The sequence below is a fragment of the Macaca mulatta genome, chromosome 7 (genome assembly GCF_049350105.2).
Source record: "Macaca mulatta isolate MMU2019108-1 chromosome 7, T2T-MMU8v2.0, whole genome shotgun sequence".
In the NCBI taxonomy this organism is placed as follows: domain Eukaryota; kingdom Metazoa; phylum Chordata; class Mammalia; order Primates; family Cercopithecidae; genus Macaca; species Macaca mulatta.
In genome coordinates, this window is record NC_133412.1 from 21,236,057 (window position 1) to 21,252,713 (window position 16,657).

At 42.4% G+C, this 16,657-nt stretch overlaps 1 protein-coding gene across 3 annotated transcripts in view; it reads left to right on the forward strand.

Moving 5' to 3' along the window:
• Positions 1-15,794, forward strand: part of WDR76 (WD repeat domain 76) — a 43,246-nt gene extending 27,452 nt beyond the window's left edge. For all 3 annotated transcript variants that reach the window (XM_028850859.2, XM_001109470.5, XM_015142110.3), the window contains exons 10-13: positions 5,698-5,915; positions 7,279-7,431; positions 9,902-9,955; positions 14,894-15,794. In XM_028850859.2, coding sequence (XP_028706692.2) covers positions 5,698-5,915; positions 7,279-7,431; positions 9,902-9,955; positions 14,894-15,158 — 690 coding nt within the window. In that variant the 3' untranslated portion in view covers positions 15,159-15,794. The remainder of the gene's footprint in view (positions 1-5,697; positions 5,916-7,278; positions 7,432-9,901; positions 9,956-14,893) is intronic.
• The last annotated feature ends 863 nt before the right edge of the window (positions 15,795-16,657 follow it).

Here is a 16,657-nt window from a genome sequence, read left to right on the forward strand (position 1 = left end):
AGTCTTATAAGTTGAACTTTATTTTTTATTTTATTATTTTTTTGAGACAGAGTTTCACTCTCATCACCTAGGCTGGTATGCAGTGGCGCGAGCTTGGCTCACTGCAACTTCTGCCTCCCAGGTTCGAGCGATTCTCCTGCCCCAGCCTTCCTAGTAGCTGGGATTACAGGCACCCACCACCATGCCCGGGGAATTTTTGTTGTTGTTGTTGTTGTTGTTGTTGTAGAGATGGAGTCTCACTTTGTCGCCCAGGCTGGAGTGCAGTGGCGTGATCTCGGCTCACTGTAACCTCCGCCTCCCAGGTTCAAGCGATTCTCCTGCCTCAGCCTCCTGAGTAGCTGGGACTACAGGCGCATGCCACCACGCCAAGCTAATTTTTGTATTTTTAGTAGAGATGGGGTTTCTTTCTTTTTTTTTTTTTTTTTTTTTTTGAGACAGAGCCTGTATCTGTCGCCTAGGCTGGAGTGCAGTGGTGCGATCTCGACTCACTGCAACCTCCACCTCCTGGGTTCACTCCATTCTCCTGCCGAGTAGCTGGAACTACAGGCGCCCGCCACAACGCCCGGCTAATTTTTTGTGTTTTTGATAGAGACAGGGTTTCACCGGGTTAGCCAGGATGGTCTCCATCTCCTGATCTCGTGATCCGCCCGCCTCAGCCTCCCAAAGTGCTGGGATTACAGGCGTGAGCCACTGCGTCCGGCCGAGATGGGGTTTCATCATATTGGCCAGGCTGGTCTGGAACTCCTGACCTTGTGATCCACCTGCCTCAGCCTCCCAAAGTGCTGGGATTACAGCATGAGCCACTGCGTCTGGCCAGATTTTCCTATTCTGAACATTTCACATAAATGAAATCATACAATTTGTGGTCGTTTGTGACTGATTTCTTTGACAAAATGTATTCAAAGTTCATCCATGTTGTAGCCATGTATCAGTACTTCATTCCTTTTTATGGCTGCATAATATGCCATTGTATGGGTATTCCACATTTTATTCATCTGTTCATCAGTTGATGAACGTTTGTATTCCTTCTTTTTTTTTTGAGACGGAGTCTTGCTCTGTCGCCTAGGCTGGAGTGCAGTGGCGTGATCTCTGCTCACTGCAAGCTCTGCCGCCTCCTGGGTTCGTGCCATTCTCCTGCCTCAGCTTCCCGAGAAGCTGGGACTACAGGCGCCCGCCACCACGCCCGGCTAATTTTTTTTTGTATTTTTAGTAGAGACAGGGTTTCACCGTGTTAGCTAGGATGGTCTCAATCTCCTGACCTTGTGATCCGCCCACCTCGGTCTCCCAAAATGCTGGGATTACAGGCATGAGCCACCACACCCAGCCGAACATTTGTGTTTAAATTATTTATTTATATATTTATTTCTGAAGCAGAGTCTTGCTCTTATTGCCCAGGTGGCAGTGCAGTGGTGCAGTCTTGGCTCACTGCAACCTCTGCCTCCTGGGTTCAAGCAATTCTCCTGCCTCAGCCTCCCGAGTAGCTGGGATTATAGGCACGTGCCACCGCGCCTGGCTAATTTTTGTATTTTTAGTAGAGATGGGGTTTCACCATGTTGGCCAGGCTGGTCTTGAACTCTTGACCTCAGGTGATCCACCCACTTTGGCCTCCCAAAGTATTGGGATTACGGGTGTGAGCCACCCTGCCTGGCCTTATTTATTTTTATTTTTTTGAGATGTGAGTCTTACTCTGTCACTCCAGCTGGAGTGAAGTGGCTTGATCTCGGCTCACCGCAGCCTTTGCCTCCTGGGCTCAAGTGATCCTCCCCGCTAAGCCTCCTGAGTAGCTGGAACTATAGGCATGTGTCACCATGCTTGGCTAATTTTTGTATTTTTAGTAGAGATGGTGTTTTGCCATGTTGCCCAGGCTGGTCTCCAAACTCCTGAGCTCAAGTGATCTGCCCACCTTGACCTTCCAAAGTGCTGGAATTACAGGCGTGAGCTACCACGCATGGCTGTAACTTATATTTCAATAAGCCTGACTTGAAAATAATAGGTGGAGAACTCCTACAGCTTCATTAAAAAAGCTAACCCGATTAAAAAATGGGCAAAGGATCTGAATAGACATTTCTCTAAAGAAACAGAAATGGCACTGGGCGTAGTGGCTCACACCTGTAATCCCAGCACTTTGGGAGGCTGAGGCAGGTGGATCACCTGAGGTCAGGAGTTTGAGACCAGCCTGGCCAACATGGTGGAACCCCATCTCTACTAAAAATACAAAAATTAGCCAGGTATGGTGGCAGGCACCTGTAGTCCCAGCTACTTGGGAGGCTGAGGCAGGAGAATCGCTTGAACCCAGGAGGTGGGGTTTTCAGTGAGCTGAGATCGTGCCACTGCACGTTAGCCTGGGCGACAGAGCAAGACTCTGTCTTAAAAAAAAAAAAACAAAAACACCACAAATGGCAAATAAGCACATGAAAAGATTCTAAGCATTAGGGAAATGCAAATCACAATGCGATACCACTTTACACTCACTAGGATAACTACACTTGCCAGTAATAACAAGTGTTGGCAATGATGTGGAAAAATTGAAACTCTTATCCATTGAGAATTGGTATGTAAAATGGTATAGTTGGTTGGGGAAAGTTTGACAGTTCCGTAAATGTTAAACAGAGTTACCATATGACCTAGCAATATCCCTCCTAGGTATACACCCAAGAGAAATGAAAGCAGAAGTCCACACAAAAACTTGTACAGGAATGTTCATACCAGCATTATTTGCAATAATACAAAGAATAGGTCAGGCACGGTAGTTCACACCTGTAATCTCAGCACTTTGGGAGGCTAAGGAGGGTGGATCACTTGAGCTGAGGAGTTCAAGACCAGCCTGGCCAACATAGTGAAACTGCACCTCTACTAAGAATACAAAAACTAGCCGGGCATGGTAGTGTGCACCTGTGGTCCCAGCTACTCGGAAGGCCTGAGGCATGAGAATCACTTGAATCTGGGAGGCAGAGGCTGCAGTAAGCTGAGATTGTGTCACTGCACTCCAGTCTGGGTGACAGAGGGAGACTCTCAAAAAAAAAAAAAAAAAGGTACGTATGGTACAATTTACCATTTTAGGTGTACAATTCTGTGAGTTTTGGTGAATTGTGTACACCTGTGTAACTATCATAATCAAGCTATAGAGCCGGGCGTGGTGGCTCATGCCTGTAATCCCGGCGCTTTGGGAGGCTGAGGCAGTGGATCACTTGAGATGAGGAGTTCGAGACCGACAGGGCCAACATGGCGAAACCCTGTCTCTACTAAAAATACAAAAAATTAGACGGGCATGGTGGCTCACGCCTGTAATCCCAGCTACTCAGGAGGCTGGGCCAGGGAGAATCACTTGAACCCAGGAGGCGGAGGTTACAGTGAGCCAAGATTGCACCATTACATTCCAGCCTGTGTGACAGAGTGAGACTCCATCTCAGGAAAAAAAAAAAAAAAGAAAATTTCCATTTCCCTCTAAACTACATCATAACCTTTTGTAGTCATTCTCCCACTGTCTGCAATCCCTGGTAACCACTGATGTGATTACTGTCCCTATAATTTTGCCTTTTCCTGAATGTCAAGCATTTGGAATTAAATGATATGTAGCCTTTTGTTTCTGGCTTCTTTTACCTGGTGTAACACTTAAGATTCATTCATGCTATTGCACGTATTTGTAATTTGTTTCAGTTACCACTGACTGAACAGGTACCTTATACTAGGCACTATCTTGAGTGTGCTTTATATACATCATTAAGCCTTATAACAGCCTAGAAAATGAGTAATGTTATTGCGTTTAACAGGTGAAAAAACTGAGGCAAAGAGAGGTTTATGATGTTGCTCAAGGACATAGATGGCAGAACAAGAATTTACACCAGGATTTGTCTGACTCCAAAGCCCCTGCTCTTAATCATTTAAATATATTGAGTATGCCAGGTTTCATTTGTATATATTGGTCTTTTTGTGGGGTGTGAAGGTTGTGATGCCTTTAGTATATTAATTTATTATTAGTTTATAATACTTGTTTTTAAAACTAAAAATCAGCAATTCATGATTCAACAGTTAGAATTGTGGTTATCCCCTCTTAGTTGACAGGAAGATTTATTTTTTATTCTTTATATGCATGAGTCCTAAACCCAAAGTGATTGCATTGTGGATTACATGTGATTAAAAACTTAATAACATGCTCACGATATAGCTGGGCGTGGTGGTGCGCACCTGTAATCTTAGCTACTTGGGAGGCTGAGGCAGGAGAATCACTTGAAGCTGGGAGGAGGAGATTGCAGTGAGCCGAGATTGTGCCATTGCACTGCAGACTGGGCAACAGAATGAGACTTCGTCCCAAAAAAAAAAAAAAAATGCTCATGATAAAATATTTACAGTAACTCAGATATAAAAGTAAATCTGTCTGTCCTTCATTTGCATTATCCACAAGTAACCATTGTTGCGTATCTTGAGTATGCTTCCACAAAGTATACCTGTGCTTACAAAGCATATAGTTACACATTTTTTTCTCCTCTTCTTTATCCTAATGGCTTCATACTAATATACATAGCCTTTTGCAACTCTTTTCACTTAATAGTATATCTTGGACAGTTAATGCTATAAAACTACCTTATCGGTATTTCAAAGTAGAGGTGGACCATCATTTATTTACCCAGATCTCTCTTGGTGGATATTTATGTTGCTTCTTATTGCTATTATAAGCAGTCTTGCAGCAGACATTGTTACGGATCTCTTAGTGAAATTCTGGGTCCAAAAGTATAAGCATTAATGATTTTGATAGATGTAGCCTGATTAACTGTCAAAAAATGTATATATTTACTCCTCTACTAAGAGTAGGTGAGCATTCAGCTGTGTATCTTGGACTTGGTTGGCAAAGTTACTTTGCATATTAAAATATAATTTCAATTGGGTAGAATTCAGATTCAGTTCTTTTCCTGTTAAGTTTCACAGGGTAGATCTGGAACTGGGGTTTATTGGGTTTGAGAGATTTGGGATGTAGCCCTGACATGGGTAGATGGGCCATTTAGTTGTAGACACAGCTGATCAGTGCCTTTGTTTCCTTTTTTTTTTTTTTTTAAATTTTCAGTTGGATAGAAAGAATAAGTTCTAATGTTCAGTAGCAGAATAGGGTAACTATAGTTAACAACAGTGTATTGTATATTTTAAAATACCCAGAAGAGAGGACTTGAAATGTTCCCAGCACATAGAAATGATAAATATTCAAGGCAATGGACACCCCAAATACCCTGACTGTGTTTCCATTATGTCTTGTGCATCTGATGGGGATGATGAGAGGATAAATGAGGTTATTTGGGTAAAGTGTTTTATAACCCTTTTACCAAAGAATTTATGTTTTGGCTTTCTTTTTTTTTTTTTTTTTTTTTGAGACGGAGTCTCACTCTGTCGCCCAGGCTGGAGTGCAGTGGCGCAGATCTCCACTCACTACAAGCTCCGCCTCCCAAGTTTATGCTATTCTCCTGCCTCAGCCTCCCATGTAGCTGGGACTACAGGCGCCTGCCACCATGCCCGGCTAATTTTTGTATTTTTTGTAGAGACGGGGTTTCACCGTGTTAGCTAGGATGGTCTCGATCTCCTGACCTCATGATCCACCCGTCTCGGCCTCCCAAAGTGCTGGGATTACAGGCTTGAGCCACCGCGCCTGGCTGTTTTGGCTTTCTTTGCAAGAAGAGTGTGATACAAGCTGATTGTTACTTATATTCTTAGGTGTATAGAAATGAAAGAAGTAGCTTTTCCTCCTTCGACTTCTTGTCAGAAGATGCCTCCACTTTGATAGTAGGACACTGGGATGGAAATATGTCACTGGTGGATAGACGGACACCTGGAACTTCTTATGAGAAACTTACCAGTTCTTCTATGGGAAAAATAAGAACTGTTCATGTCCACCCAGTGCATAAACAGTATTTTATCACTGCCGGATTGAGGTATGGTCTTTATAAGACTTTATGACTTAGACCTTTTAATGTCAAAATTACATGGGTTAGTTTGGTTGTCAAAGATACTGTAATAAAATATTACAAAAGGTATTACTTTCATAATACCCAAAGGCCAAGTAATTTTCCTTTCTACACTGATTGAGACTTGAGTGATTTTTTTTTTAAATAAATACTTTTAGATTTAATAAATAGTGAAAATGCTGAAATAAATTTTTTTTCTTGGTGTTATATGTATTTGCTTCTGATCTTACGAGAAGAAAGTTTCAATTTTAAGGAAAAAAAGTTATATGTGACCTTTAACTTGTTGGCCTGTGTTAGCTTTTTTCTTGGAAGGATTGAAAAACCAACTAGAAACTTGACAGCCGGGCGTGGTAGCTCATGCCTGTAATCCCAGCACTTTGGGAGGCTGAGGCAGGCAGATCACTTGAGGTCAGGAGTTTGAGACCAGCCTGGCCAATATGGTGAGACCCTGTCTCTACTAAAAATACAAAAAATTGCCAGGTGTGGTGGCATGCACATGTAATCCCAGCTACTTCGGAGGCTGAGGCAGGAGAATCACTTGAACACAGGAGGCAGAAGTTGCAGTGAGCCAAGATTGCACCACTGCACTCCAGCCTGGATGACAGAGTGAGACTCCATCTCAAAAAAGACAAAACAAAACAAAATAAAAAACTTGTCTTTCTATATGCACTGGATCCATGTATCTGCTATAGTTTTGGAACATGTCTAGTATTGTACTTGTTATCTATACCAGTTTTGGGAAAACTAATAGAGTATTAGAGGGTGCTGTCTTTTTTTTTTTTTTTTTTTTTGAGATGGAGTCTTGCTCTTTTGCCCAGGCTGGAGTGAAGTGGTGCAATCTCACCTGACTGCAACTGCTGCCTCCCATGTTCAAGCGATTCTTCTGCCTCACCTTCCCGAGTAGAGTTCTGTCTTTTTTTTTTTTTTTGAGACGGAGTTTTGCTCTCGTTGCCCAGGCTGGAGTGCAATGGCGTGATCTTGGCTCACTGCAACCTCTGCCTCCCAGGTTCAAGCAATTCTCCTGCCTCAGCCTCCTGAGTAGCTGGGATTACAGGCATGCACCACCATGCCCAGCTAATTTTGTATTTTTAGTAGAGACGGGGTTTCTCCATGTTGAGGCTGGTCTCGAACTCCTGACTTCAGGTGATCCGCTTGCCTCGGCCTTCCAAAGTGCTGGGATTACAAACGACCCACCGCGCCCAGCCGAGAGTTGTGTCTTAAATGTTCCTCAGTATAGCAAGTATGTGAGTGTCTAACTTATGTTTAGCCCTGTTGTAGAGGCTCATTACATGTACTATGGCAACATTGATCATTGTTTCTCCCATTACAGGGATACTCATATTTATGATGCAAGGCAACTGAAGTCCAGGGGAAGTCAGCCTTTGATTTCTTTGACTGAACATACAAAGAGCATTGCTTCTGCCTATTTTTCACCTCTTACTGGTAACAGAGTGGTGACCACATGTGCCGATTGTAATCTGAGGTAAATTGGGAAGGCAGAAATGTTTTTAAGGAATGTAAAGATTCTATAGCTATTGTGTCAGTAAACCAAAAGCTTTGTTTACTGCTGTTCCCTATTAAATTGCTAACGTTATTGTTTAGTAGTGATATCTAGGTTCCTAAAGACTGATGACCTGTATTTAATGGCTTTTCAGCAGTTTTTGGGTCCTGGAAATTTCCTTGAGACTGGCAAAGGTCCGTAGGTACCCTGAGGGGTTTATGGTCCAGCTTTCCTTTAAACACTGAAGAATCCCCGAAACCAGGCTGTGAGAAGGAGATAATTTTAGCATACTTTGGGGTCAGTGTGATCTATACTGCAAGTGAAGTGCTGAATGGAAATTGCAGAGCCCCAGACCGTGAGCAGACAGAAAATAGCAAAAACTGGGGTTCTATACAAGCTATTGGATATGGTTTTATAGTTCTAGGGTTTTAGCTTTAGTACTTTTCTATAGCTACTTCCCAAAAATGGATTTAAAGTGTAATATAAACCAATTGAACAAAAAACAAAACTGTGTCAATAAAGATGTCGGGAACATTAGTGTAATCACAAAGGAAAATTATTTTGTTCTCTTTTAGAATCCCTGATTTTGCTTAAAATTGCAAGCCCTTTTCAGTTTCTAAGAGTTTTACCTTAAGCTATTTTGGAATTCCTACATTATTCAGTTGAGTGTATACTGTGCACCAGGCTCCAGAATGGCACCCAGTTTCTGTTTAAACCCACCTGTTGGGAAGAGTGTGGTCTGCAGTGTGTGACAGTTGTCCAGTTAGTTTCTAGCCAAGTCTGTGAGTATTACCAGATGGTGCAGAAAGAGAGTCACCAGGGAATGGTAGGCCAGCATCCCCTTTCCACTCATTCAGTTTCCTTTGTCTCGAAAGCTACCTGTTCTGTTCCTGTTCATTTACACTGCAGTTTAGTCTTGTTACATTAACTATTAGTGGTTTGGCTTTCTACTAATCTATTTAGGCAATAAGCTCTAGTGCCAAGCAACCATACTAGAAAAGCTAGGCACAAGGAGAAGAGAAGAAGGAGGTGGTGATGCTGTTAGTTTCCTTCTGCTGAAGTGCTCAGTGGAGGCTTCTAGACTGTTCTCTAACTGCTGTATAAAATCTCCTCTCTTTGGCCAGGTGTAGTGGCTTATGCCTATAATCCCAGCGTTTCGGGAGGCTGAGGTGGGAGGATCACTTGAGCCCAGGAGTTCGAGACCAGCCTGGGCAACAGAAAGAGACCCTGTCTTTACATAAAAAATTAGCCAGACATGGTATTGTGTGCTTATAGTCCCAGCTACTTGGGAGGCTGAGGTGGAAGGATCACTTGAACCTGGGAGGTTGAGGGTTCGGTGACCTGTGACAGTGCCATTGCACTTCATCCTGGGCATCAACTGAGATGCTGTCTCTTGAAAACCAAAACACAACTCCTCCTTGGTTGCTGGTTGATCTTAGTCTGGAAATGACAGTATCAGGCCTTCAACTGATGAGTCTCAGGGAAACTGCTCTTGATACACAGATGTACTTTTAGGTGATTTGTACATTTTCAGAACATATCCTTTATGTCCCATATTATTGTGAATTGTGGATATAATTTTACAGTTCAGATTATCACTTTAGAATGTGCATTTTATTTCTATTCATTTATCATTATTAATGTTTTTTTTAGAGACAAGATCTCTTTGTTGCCCAGGCTAGAGTGCAGTGGCATGATCATGGCTCACTGCAACCCTGACTGGCTGGGCTCCAGCAATCTTACTGCCTTAGCTTCCAAGTAGCTGGGACTAGAGGTATGCGCCACCATACCTAGCTATTATTATTATTTTTTATTTTTTTTGTAGAGTTAGGGTCTCACTATATTGCCCAGGCTGGTCTGAAACTCCTGGCCTCAAGTGATCCTCCCACCTTGGCCTCAAAGTGCTGAGATTACAGGCATGAGCCACAACAGCCAGCCAAATGATTTCTACACTAAACTGTAAGCACTGACTTATTTTATAAAACATCTTGCAACTTTTGTTTAGTATTTTAGCCAAGATTTGTTGGAGCCGGATCCTACCCCCTATGTTTTTTTTTGTAGACAGGGTCTTGCTCTGTTGCTCATGCTGGAGTGCAGTAGTGTGATCATAGCTCAGTGTAATCTCAAACTCCTGGGCTTAAGTGATCTTCTCACCTCAGCCTCCTGAGTAGCTTGGACTACAGGCATGTGCCCCACGCCCAGCTAATTTTTAAATTTTTTGCACAGATGGGTCTCACTGTATTGCCCAGGCTGGTCTCATAATCTTGGCCTCAGGTGATCCGCCTGTGGATTACAGGCATAGGCCTCTAAACCTGGCCTGATCTTACATATTTTTAAATGACAATTATGTATTTCATACCGTGAATTAATGAGAAGCTTGTTAAATACACTGATATTTATTTCAGAAAGTTTTTAAGAAACAAAATAATGTCTTACTCTCTCTATTTTGCAGAATTTTTGACAGCAGCTGTGTATCTTCTAAGATTCCTCTCCTCACCACCATCAGGTAGGCTTCTATATGCCAAATAATGTAGATGTGGATTACATGAACCGTTTGTTGCAGTGCATACATTAGACATCTGATTGTCAAAGATATGTAGTAGTCCTGATTTTTGAATACAAAAATTATAAGTGTCACAGTTTGCTAGTTCCTATCCGGAAGGGTTCTTGCTTCTAGGTTCTCTGTGTCTGTAGAGGTTCAGTCTCTTGTAGTCAGTAGCTGTTCTCTGCAGGTGGGAGGTTATTGTTGGTTAAGGTTAATGACTTTATTCTGAACTAAATTACTCATGTTATCTTATTGAAGAAGACTGTAATTATTCACTTGCTGATGAGGCTGTCTGAAGCTCTGTTTATTTGTGTCTGTTTATTCTGGGCCTAGAGGGTTTCCCCGTCTTCCCACTTCATTTCTTTGATTATACTCTTATATCAACTACTTTGAATGTGTATATATATATATATATATATATATATATATTTTTTTTTTTTTTTTTTTTTTTTTTTTGGAGACTGAGTCTCTGTTGCCCAGGCTGGAGTGCAGTGGTGTGATCTCTGCTCACTGCAATCTCCACCTCTTAGGTTCAGGTGATTTTCTTGCCTCAACCTCCTGAGTAGCTGGGATTACAGGCACGTACCACTACGCCCGGCTAATTTTTTGTATTTTTAGTAGAGATGGGGTTTCACCATGTTGGTCAGGCTGGTCTCGAACTCCTGACCTTGTGATTCACCCACCTCGGCCTCCCAAAGTGCTGGGATTACAGGCGTGAGCCACAGTGCTCGGCCTTGTATGTGTGTATTTAACATCAAACTTTACTCAATGCCTTCTCCTGATATCTCTCTTTGTCAGTATTTATGAAGTTGGGAATAGTGTGTGATATATATTGATTGTTGCTTCATACATTTTGTTCCATTTTATCAGTTTCTTTTTTTTTTCAGGTCCACAATTTTTATTTATTTATTTATTTTTATTTTTTTATTTTTGAGACAGAGTCTCGCTGTGTCGCCCAGGCTGGAGTGCAGTAGCCGGATCTCAGCTCACTGCAAGCTCCGCCTCCTGGGTTTATGCCATTCTCCTGCCTTAGCCTCCCGAGTAGCTGGGACTACGGGCACCCGCCACCTTGCCCGGCTAGTTTTTTGTATTTTTTAGTGGAGACGGGGTTTCACCATGTTAGCCCATGTTGGGATGGTCTCGATCTCCTGACCTCATGATCCGCCCGTCTCGGCCTCCCAAAGTGCTGGGATTACAGGCTTGAGCCACCGCGCCCGGCCTATTTATTTTTATTTTTTTTAAAGACAGAGTCTCACTTTGTAGCCTAGGCTGGAGTGCAGTGTCATGATCTCGGATCACTGCAACCTCCACCTCCTGGGTTCAAGCAATTCTGCCTCAGCCTTCCAAGAAGCTGGGATTACAGGTTCACACCACTCTGGCTAATTTCTGCATTTTTAGTAGAGATGAGGTTTCTCCACGTTGGTCAGACTGGTCTTGGACTTTTGACCTCAAGCGACCACCCACCTTGGCCTCCCAAAGTGCTGGGATTACAAGTGTGAGCCCCCATGCCCAACCTATGTTATGTTATGTTATGTTATTTTTTATTTTTTATTTTTGTTTTATTTTATTTTGAGACAGAGTCTCGCTCTGTTGCCCAGGCTGGAGTGCATTGGCATGATCTCGGCTCATTGCAGCCTCTGCTTCCTGGGTTCAAGCAATTCTCCTGCCTCAGCCTCTTGAGTAGCTGGGACTACAGGCACGCGCCACTATGCCCAGCTAATTTTTGTACTTTTTTTTAGTAGAGATGGGGTTTCCCATGTTGGCCAGGCTGGTTTTGAACTTCTGGACTCAAGTGATCCACCTGCCTCGGCCTCCTAAAGTGCTGAGATTACGGGCATGAGCCACTGCACCCAGTCTTATTTTTTAATTGACTAATAAAATTGTATATATCATGTACAACATGTTTTGAAATATATACATTGTGGAATGGCTAAATCAAGCTGATTAACGTATGTATTACCTCACGTACTTACCATTTTTTTGTGGTGAGAACACTTAAAATCTGTCAGCAATCTTCAAGAATATAAATATTGTTATTGACTATGGTCATCCTGATATACAATTGACCTCTTGAATGTATTTCTCCTATTAACTGAAATTTCATAGTTTTTGACCAACATCTCCCCAACCCTTTCCCTCTCTGCCCAGCAGTTTCTTAAGTTCTCTCTCTTTTTTTTTTTCTTTTTTTTTGAAAAAGAAACAGGGTCTCGCTCTCTTGCCCAGTATGGAGTGCAGTGGCATGATCATGGCTCACTTCAGCCTCAATCTCTTGGACTTGAGCAGTTCTCTTGCCTCAGCCTCCCAAGTAGCTGGGACTACAGACACACAGAACCATGTCCCTCTAATTTTAAAAATTTTTTGTAGAGATGGGGACTTGCTGTTGCCCAGGCTGGTCTGGAACCCCTGGCCTCAACTGATCCTCCTATGTGGGCCTCCTGAAGTGTTGGCATTATAGGCATGAGACATCATGCCCGGCCTTACAACTTTGTTATTTTTTATTTATTATTATTTTTTAGACTAGTCAAGTGCAGTAGTGAGAAGGTGGGAAAGAGTAGAACAAAGAGTATTATCTGTAACTGACTGTGAACAATCAATTAAAATAAGTCACTACCTTTGAACTAGCCTCAGCTTTTTAAAATTCCCCATATGAGTGAGATCATGTGGTATTTGTCTTTCTGTGCCTGGCTTATTTTACTTAACATAATGTCTCCAGGTTCATCCATGATAGGGTTTTCTTAAGTGGAATAGTATTCCATTATGTGTATATACTATGTTTTCTTTATTCATTTATCCATTGATTGATTGATTCCATATCTTAGATGTGACAGTGAATGTGGGAGTACAGGTATCTCACAGATAGTTCATTTCCTTTGGATATATTCCCGGTAGTGGGATTGCTGGATCATATGGTAGTTCTATTGTTAATTTTTTGAGGAACCTCCATACTGTTTTCCATTATGGGTGCACCAATTTACATTTCCACCAACAACATACTAGGGGTCCTCCTTCTCTGTATTCTATATCTTTACCAATACTTGCTATCTCTTCTTGTTTTGATAATGGCCATTCTACTAGATGTAAGGTGATATCTCATTGTGGTTTTAACTTGCATTTCACTGATGATTAGTGATATTGAACATATTTTCATATAATTGGCCATTTGTATGTCATCTTTTGAGAAGTGTGTATTCAGATTCTTTGCCTATTTTTTAATTGGGTAATTTGTTTTCTTTTCTTTTTTTTTTTTTTTTTGAGAAGGAGTCTCGCTCTGTTGCCCAGGCTGGAGTACAGTGGCACATCTCAGCTCACTGCAAGCTCCACCTCCCGGGTTCACGCCATTCTCCTGCTTCAGCCTCCCCAGTAGCTGAGACTACAGGCGCCTGCCACCACACCCAGCTAATTTTTTTTGTATTTTTTTTTTTTTTTTTTTTAGTAGAGACGGGGTTTCACCATGTTAGCCAGGATGGTCTCGATCTCCTGACCTCGTGATCTGCCCGCCTCGGCCTCCCAAAGTGCTGGGATTACAGGCGTGAGCCACCGCGCCTGGCCTTTTGTTTTTTTAACGGAGTCTTGCTCTTGTTGCCCAAGCTGAACTGCAATGGCACGATCTCAGGTCACTGCAACCTCTGCCTCCCAGGTTCAAGCAATTCTCGTGCCTCAGTCTCCTGAGTAGCTGGGATTACAGGCCTGAGCCACAATGCCTGGCTAACTTTCCTATTTTTAGTAGAGATGGGGTTTTACCATGTTGGTCAGGCTGGTCTCGAACTCCTGACCTCAGGTGATCCGCCTGCCTCGGCCCCCCAAAGTGCTCGGATTATAGGCATGAGCCACTGTGCCCAGCCAGTATTTTGTTTTTTAATTTTTTAATTTTTATTTTTTGAAATGGAGTCTCCCTCTGTCACCCAGGCTGGAGTGCAGTGGCGTGATCTCAGCTCACTGCAACCTCCACCTCCTGGGTTCAAGCAATTCTCCTGCCTCAGCCTCCCCAGTAGCTGGGATTACAGGCACGCGCCACCATGCCTGGCTAATTTTTGTATTTTTATTTTTTTTGAGACAGAGTCTCACTCTGTTGCCCAGGCTGGAATGCAGTGGCGCAGTCTTGGCTCACTGTAGCCTCCATCTCCTGGGTTCAAGCGATTCTCCAGCCTTAGCCTCCCTAGGAGCAGGGATTACAGGCGCCCGCCACCATGCCCAGCTAATTTTCCTATTTTTAGTAGAGACAGGGTTTCACCATGTTGGCCAGGCTGGTCTCAAACTCCTGATCTTGAATGATCCACACCCTTGGCCTCCCAAAGTGCTGGGATTACAGGGGTGAGCCACTGTGCCCAGCCAATTTTTGTATTTTTAGTAGACTGGGTTTCGCCATGTTGGCCAGGCTGGTCTCGAACTCCTGACCTCAGGTGACCAACCTGCCTCAGCCTCCCAAAGTGCTGGGATTACAGGCATGGGCCACTGTGCCCACCTATATTTTGTATATGTTTAAAAAATTTATGTAGGGTGATTATTCTAGGGGCTAAGAATTTTCATTAATGATAGGATCATTTAAGTAGCAGTGGGAAATGTGTTTCTCTATAGTCCATACTTTAATGAAAAAGGATTGTTAGTGATATTAAGGCAAAGAGACTAAAAGGGCAGTACTTGTGTTTCCGCTTTTGAGTACTATAAAGGACTCCATATGTTTTATTTTGGGAGATTTTTGGATGAGGAGGATATCGTCTCTGTCCAGAGGTTCAGTCCTGTAGAGAGGATGAGATAAGGTTGGTGGTAACTCAGTAACTTAATGAGAAGAAACTTAGCAGAAAAAACTAGCATTTAGGAGCAATGCCATCTTTACCCTCTGCCCAGTGCTACCTTATTTAACCTTACTTCATTTAAAAAATATATTGTTTTCCTCACTAGGCACAACACTTTCACTGGGCGATGGCTGACCAGGTTCCAAGCCATGTGGGATCCTAAACAAGAAGACTGTGTCATAGTTGGCAGCATGGCCCATCCACGACGGGTAGAAATCTTCCATGAGACAGGAAAGAGGGTGCATTCGTTTGGTGGAGAATGCCTTGTCTCTGTGTGTTCCATCAATGCCATGCACCCAACTCGGTATATTTTGGCTGGAGGTAATTCCAGCGGGAAGATACATGTTTTTATGAATGAAAAAAGCTGCTGAGTTTTTGGTTCAAGAACATCAATTTGTTCAAATAGACCACTGTCCAAGGAACCTAGTAATTGGCGTGCCTTAGTGTGTTTACTTGGTAATGTGTTACATTTAGCAAATATTAACATTGTTTTATTAATAAGACTATAAGAAGAGTGTAATTTTAGTAAGGGAGAAGTCTTGGAGGGTTGCTTCTGCAGGATGGGGAGGGAATTTGAGGGGAGGCTCAGGTGCCTTCAGGACTTTTTAAAAATTTTTTTTTTTTTTTTTTTTTTTTTTGAGACCGAGTCTTGCTCTGTCGCCCGGGCTGGAGTGCAGTGGCTGGATCTCAGCTCGCTGCAAGCTCCGCCTCCCAGGTTCAAGCGATTCTTCTGCTTCAGCCTCCCAAGTAGCTGAGATTACAGGCACCTGCCACCATGCCTGGCTATTTTTTGTAGTTTTAGTAGACATGGGGTTTCATCATGTTGGCCAGGCTGGTCTCAAACTCCTGACCTCAGGTGATCTGCCTGCCTCGGCCTCCCAAAGTGCTGGGATTACAGGCATGAGCCACTGCACCTGGCCATGAGCACTTTTAATTGAGACAGTATGCTGAGAAATTCTAACATTATAACTTATAAAGCTTTGACTATTAAAGTTTTTGTGATCTAATGATATGGTTTTGATTCTATAGTGATTTGTGGTTTATTTTATAGTTTGGAATGAATGCTTATCTCTAGGCTCACACATTGGAAGGGGACCCGGAAAGGTAATCTAACTCAGTGATTTGAAACTTGATTTTTTTTAACTGAGAACTTTTTTTGCCCCCTGCCTGTAGGTTAAATCTTATGTGAAATGCCAAGATAATTGCCGAGCAGCTTTGGTTTACCCAGGGCAGGGTCTGGGTCTGTCTGTATTTTCCTTTCCCCTTCCTCTAGATGACTCCTGAGACACAGGCAGGACTCCCAAGCACAGGGTTTGGATCTGCCCTGGTCCCGGCATTCCAGGATAAGATTGCCTCAGACCTGTGTTTTTCAGACTGGGTTTTTGCTCTTCACATGAAATCAGTTAAATGACAATGACTGGTGTTGAAAAAAATGAAAAGGAAAGAATTTGTAAAGAACAGAAAACATATTTGAGTAAGTATTATTTGGTAAAACTTAGTTACATATGCATATATATTGGTAGGTATATATGTTTATGTATATTTTGATGTAAAATAAATTATATATATATATTTTATCACTGTAGTACCATGGGTAATGGATAAAGAAGTGAAAGCTACTGCTTAGAATGAAGAATGCCCCAGTCTTACCTGTCCCGATCTTTAAACTGTCCAAAGGAAATTCAATAGCCTGTTAAGTGAATACTTTCATTCTTACTCATATTTAGGTGAAATATTATGAAATACTCACCACTTTTGGTATTTTATCAAAAATGTTTTCTTTTCAGAAGTTATGGTAATTTCAATGTGTTTATTGTTGGGAGGGGAGCTGCCAAATCAGTTATTCATATTACTGTGTGACATCTATCCA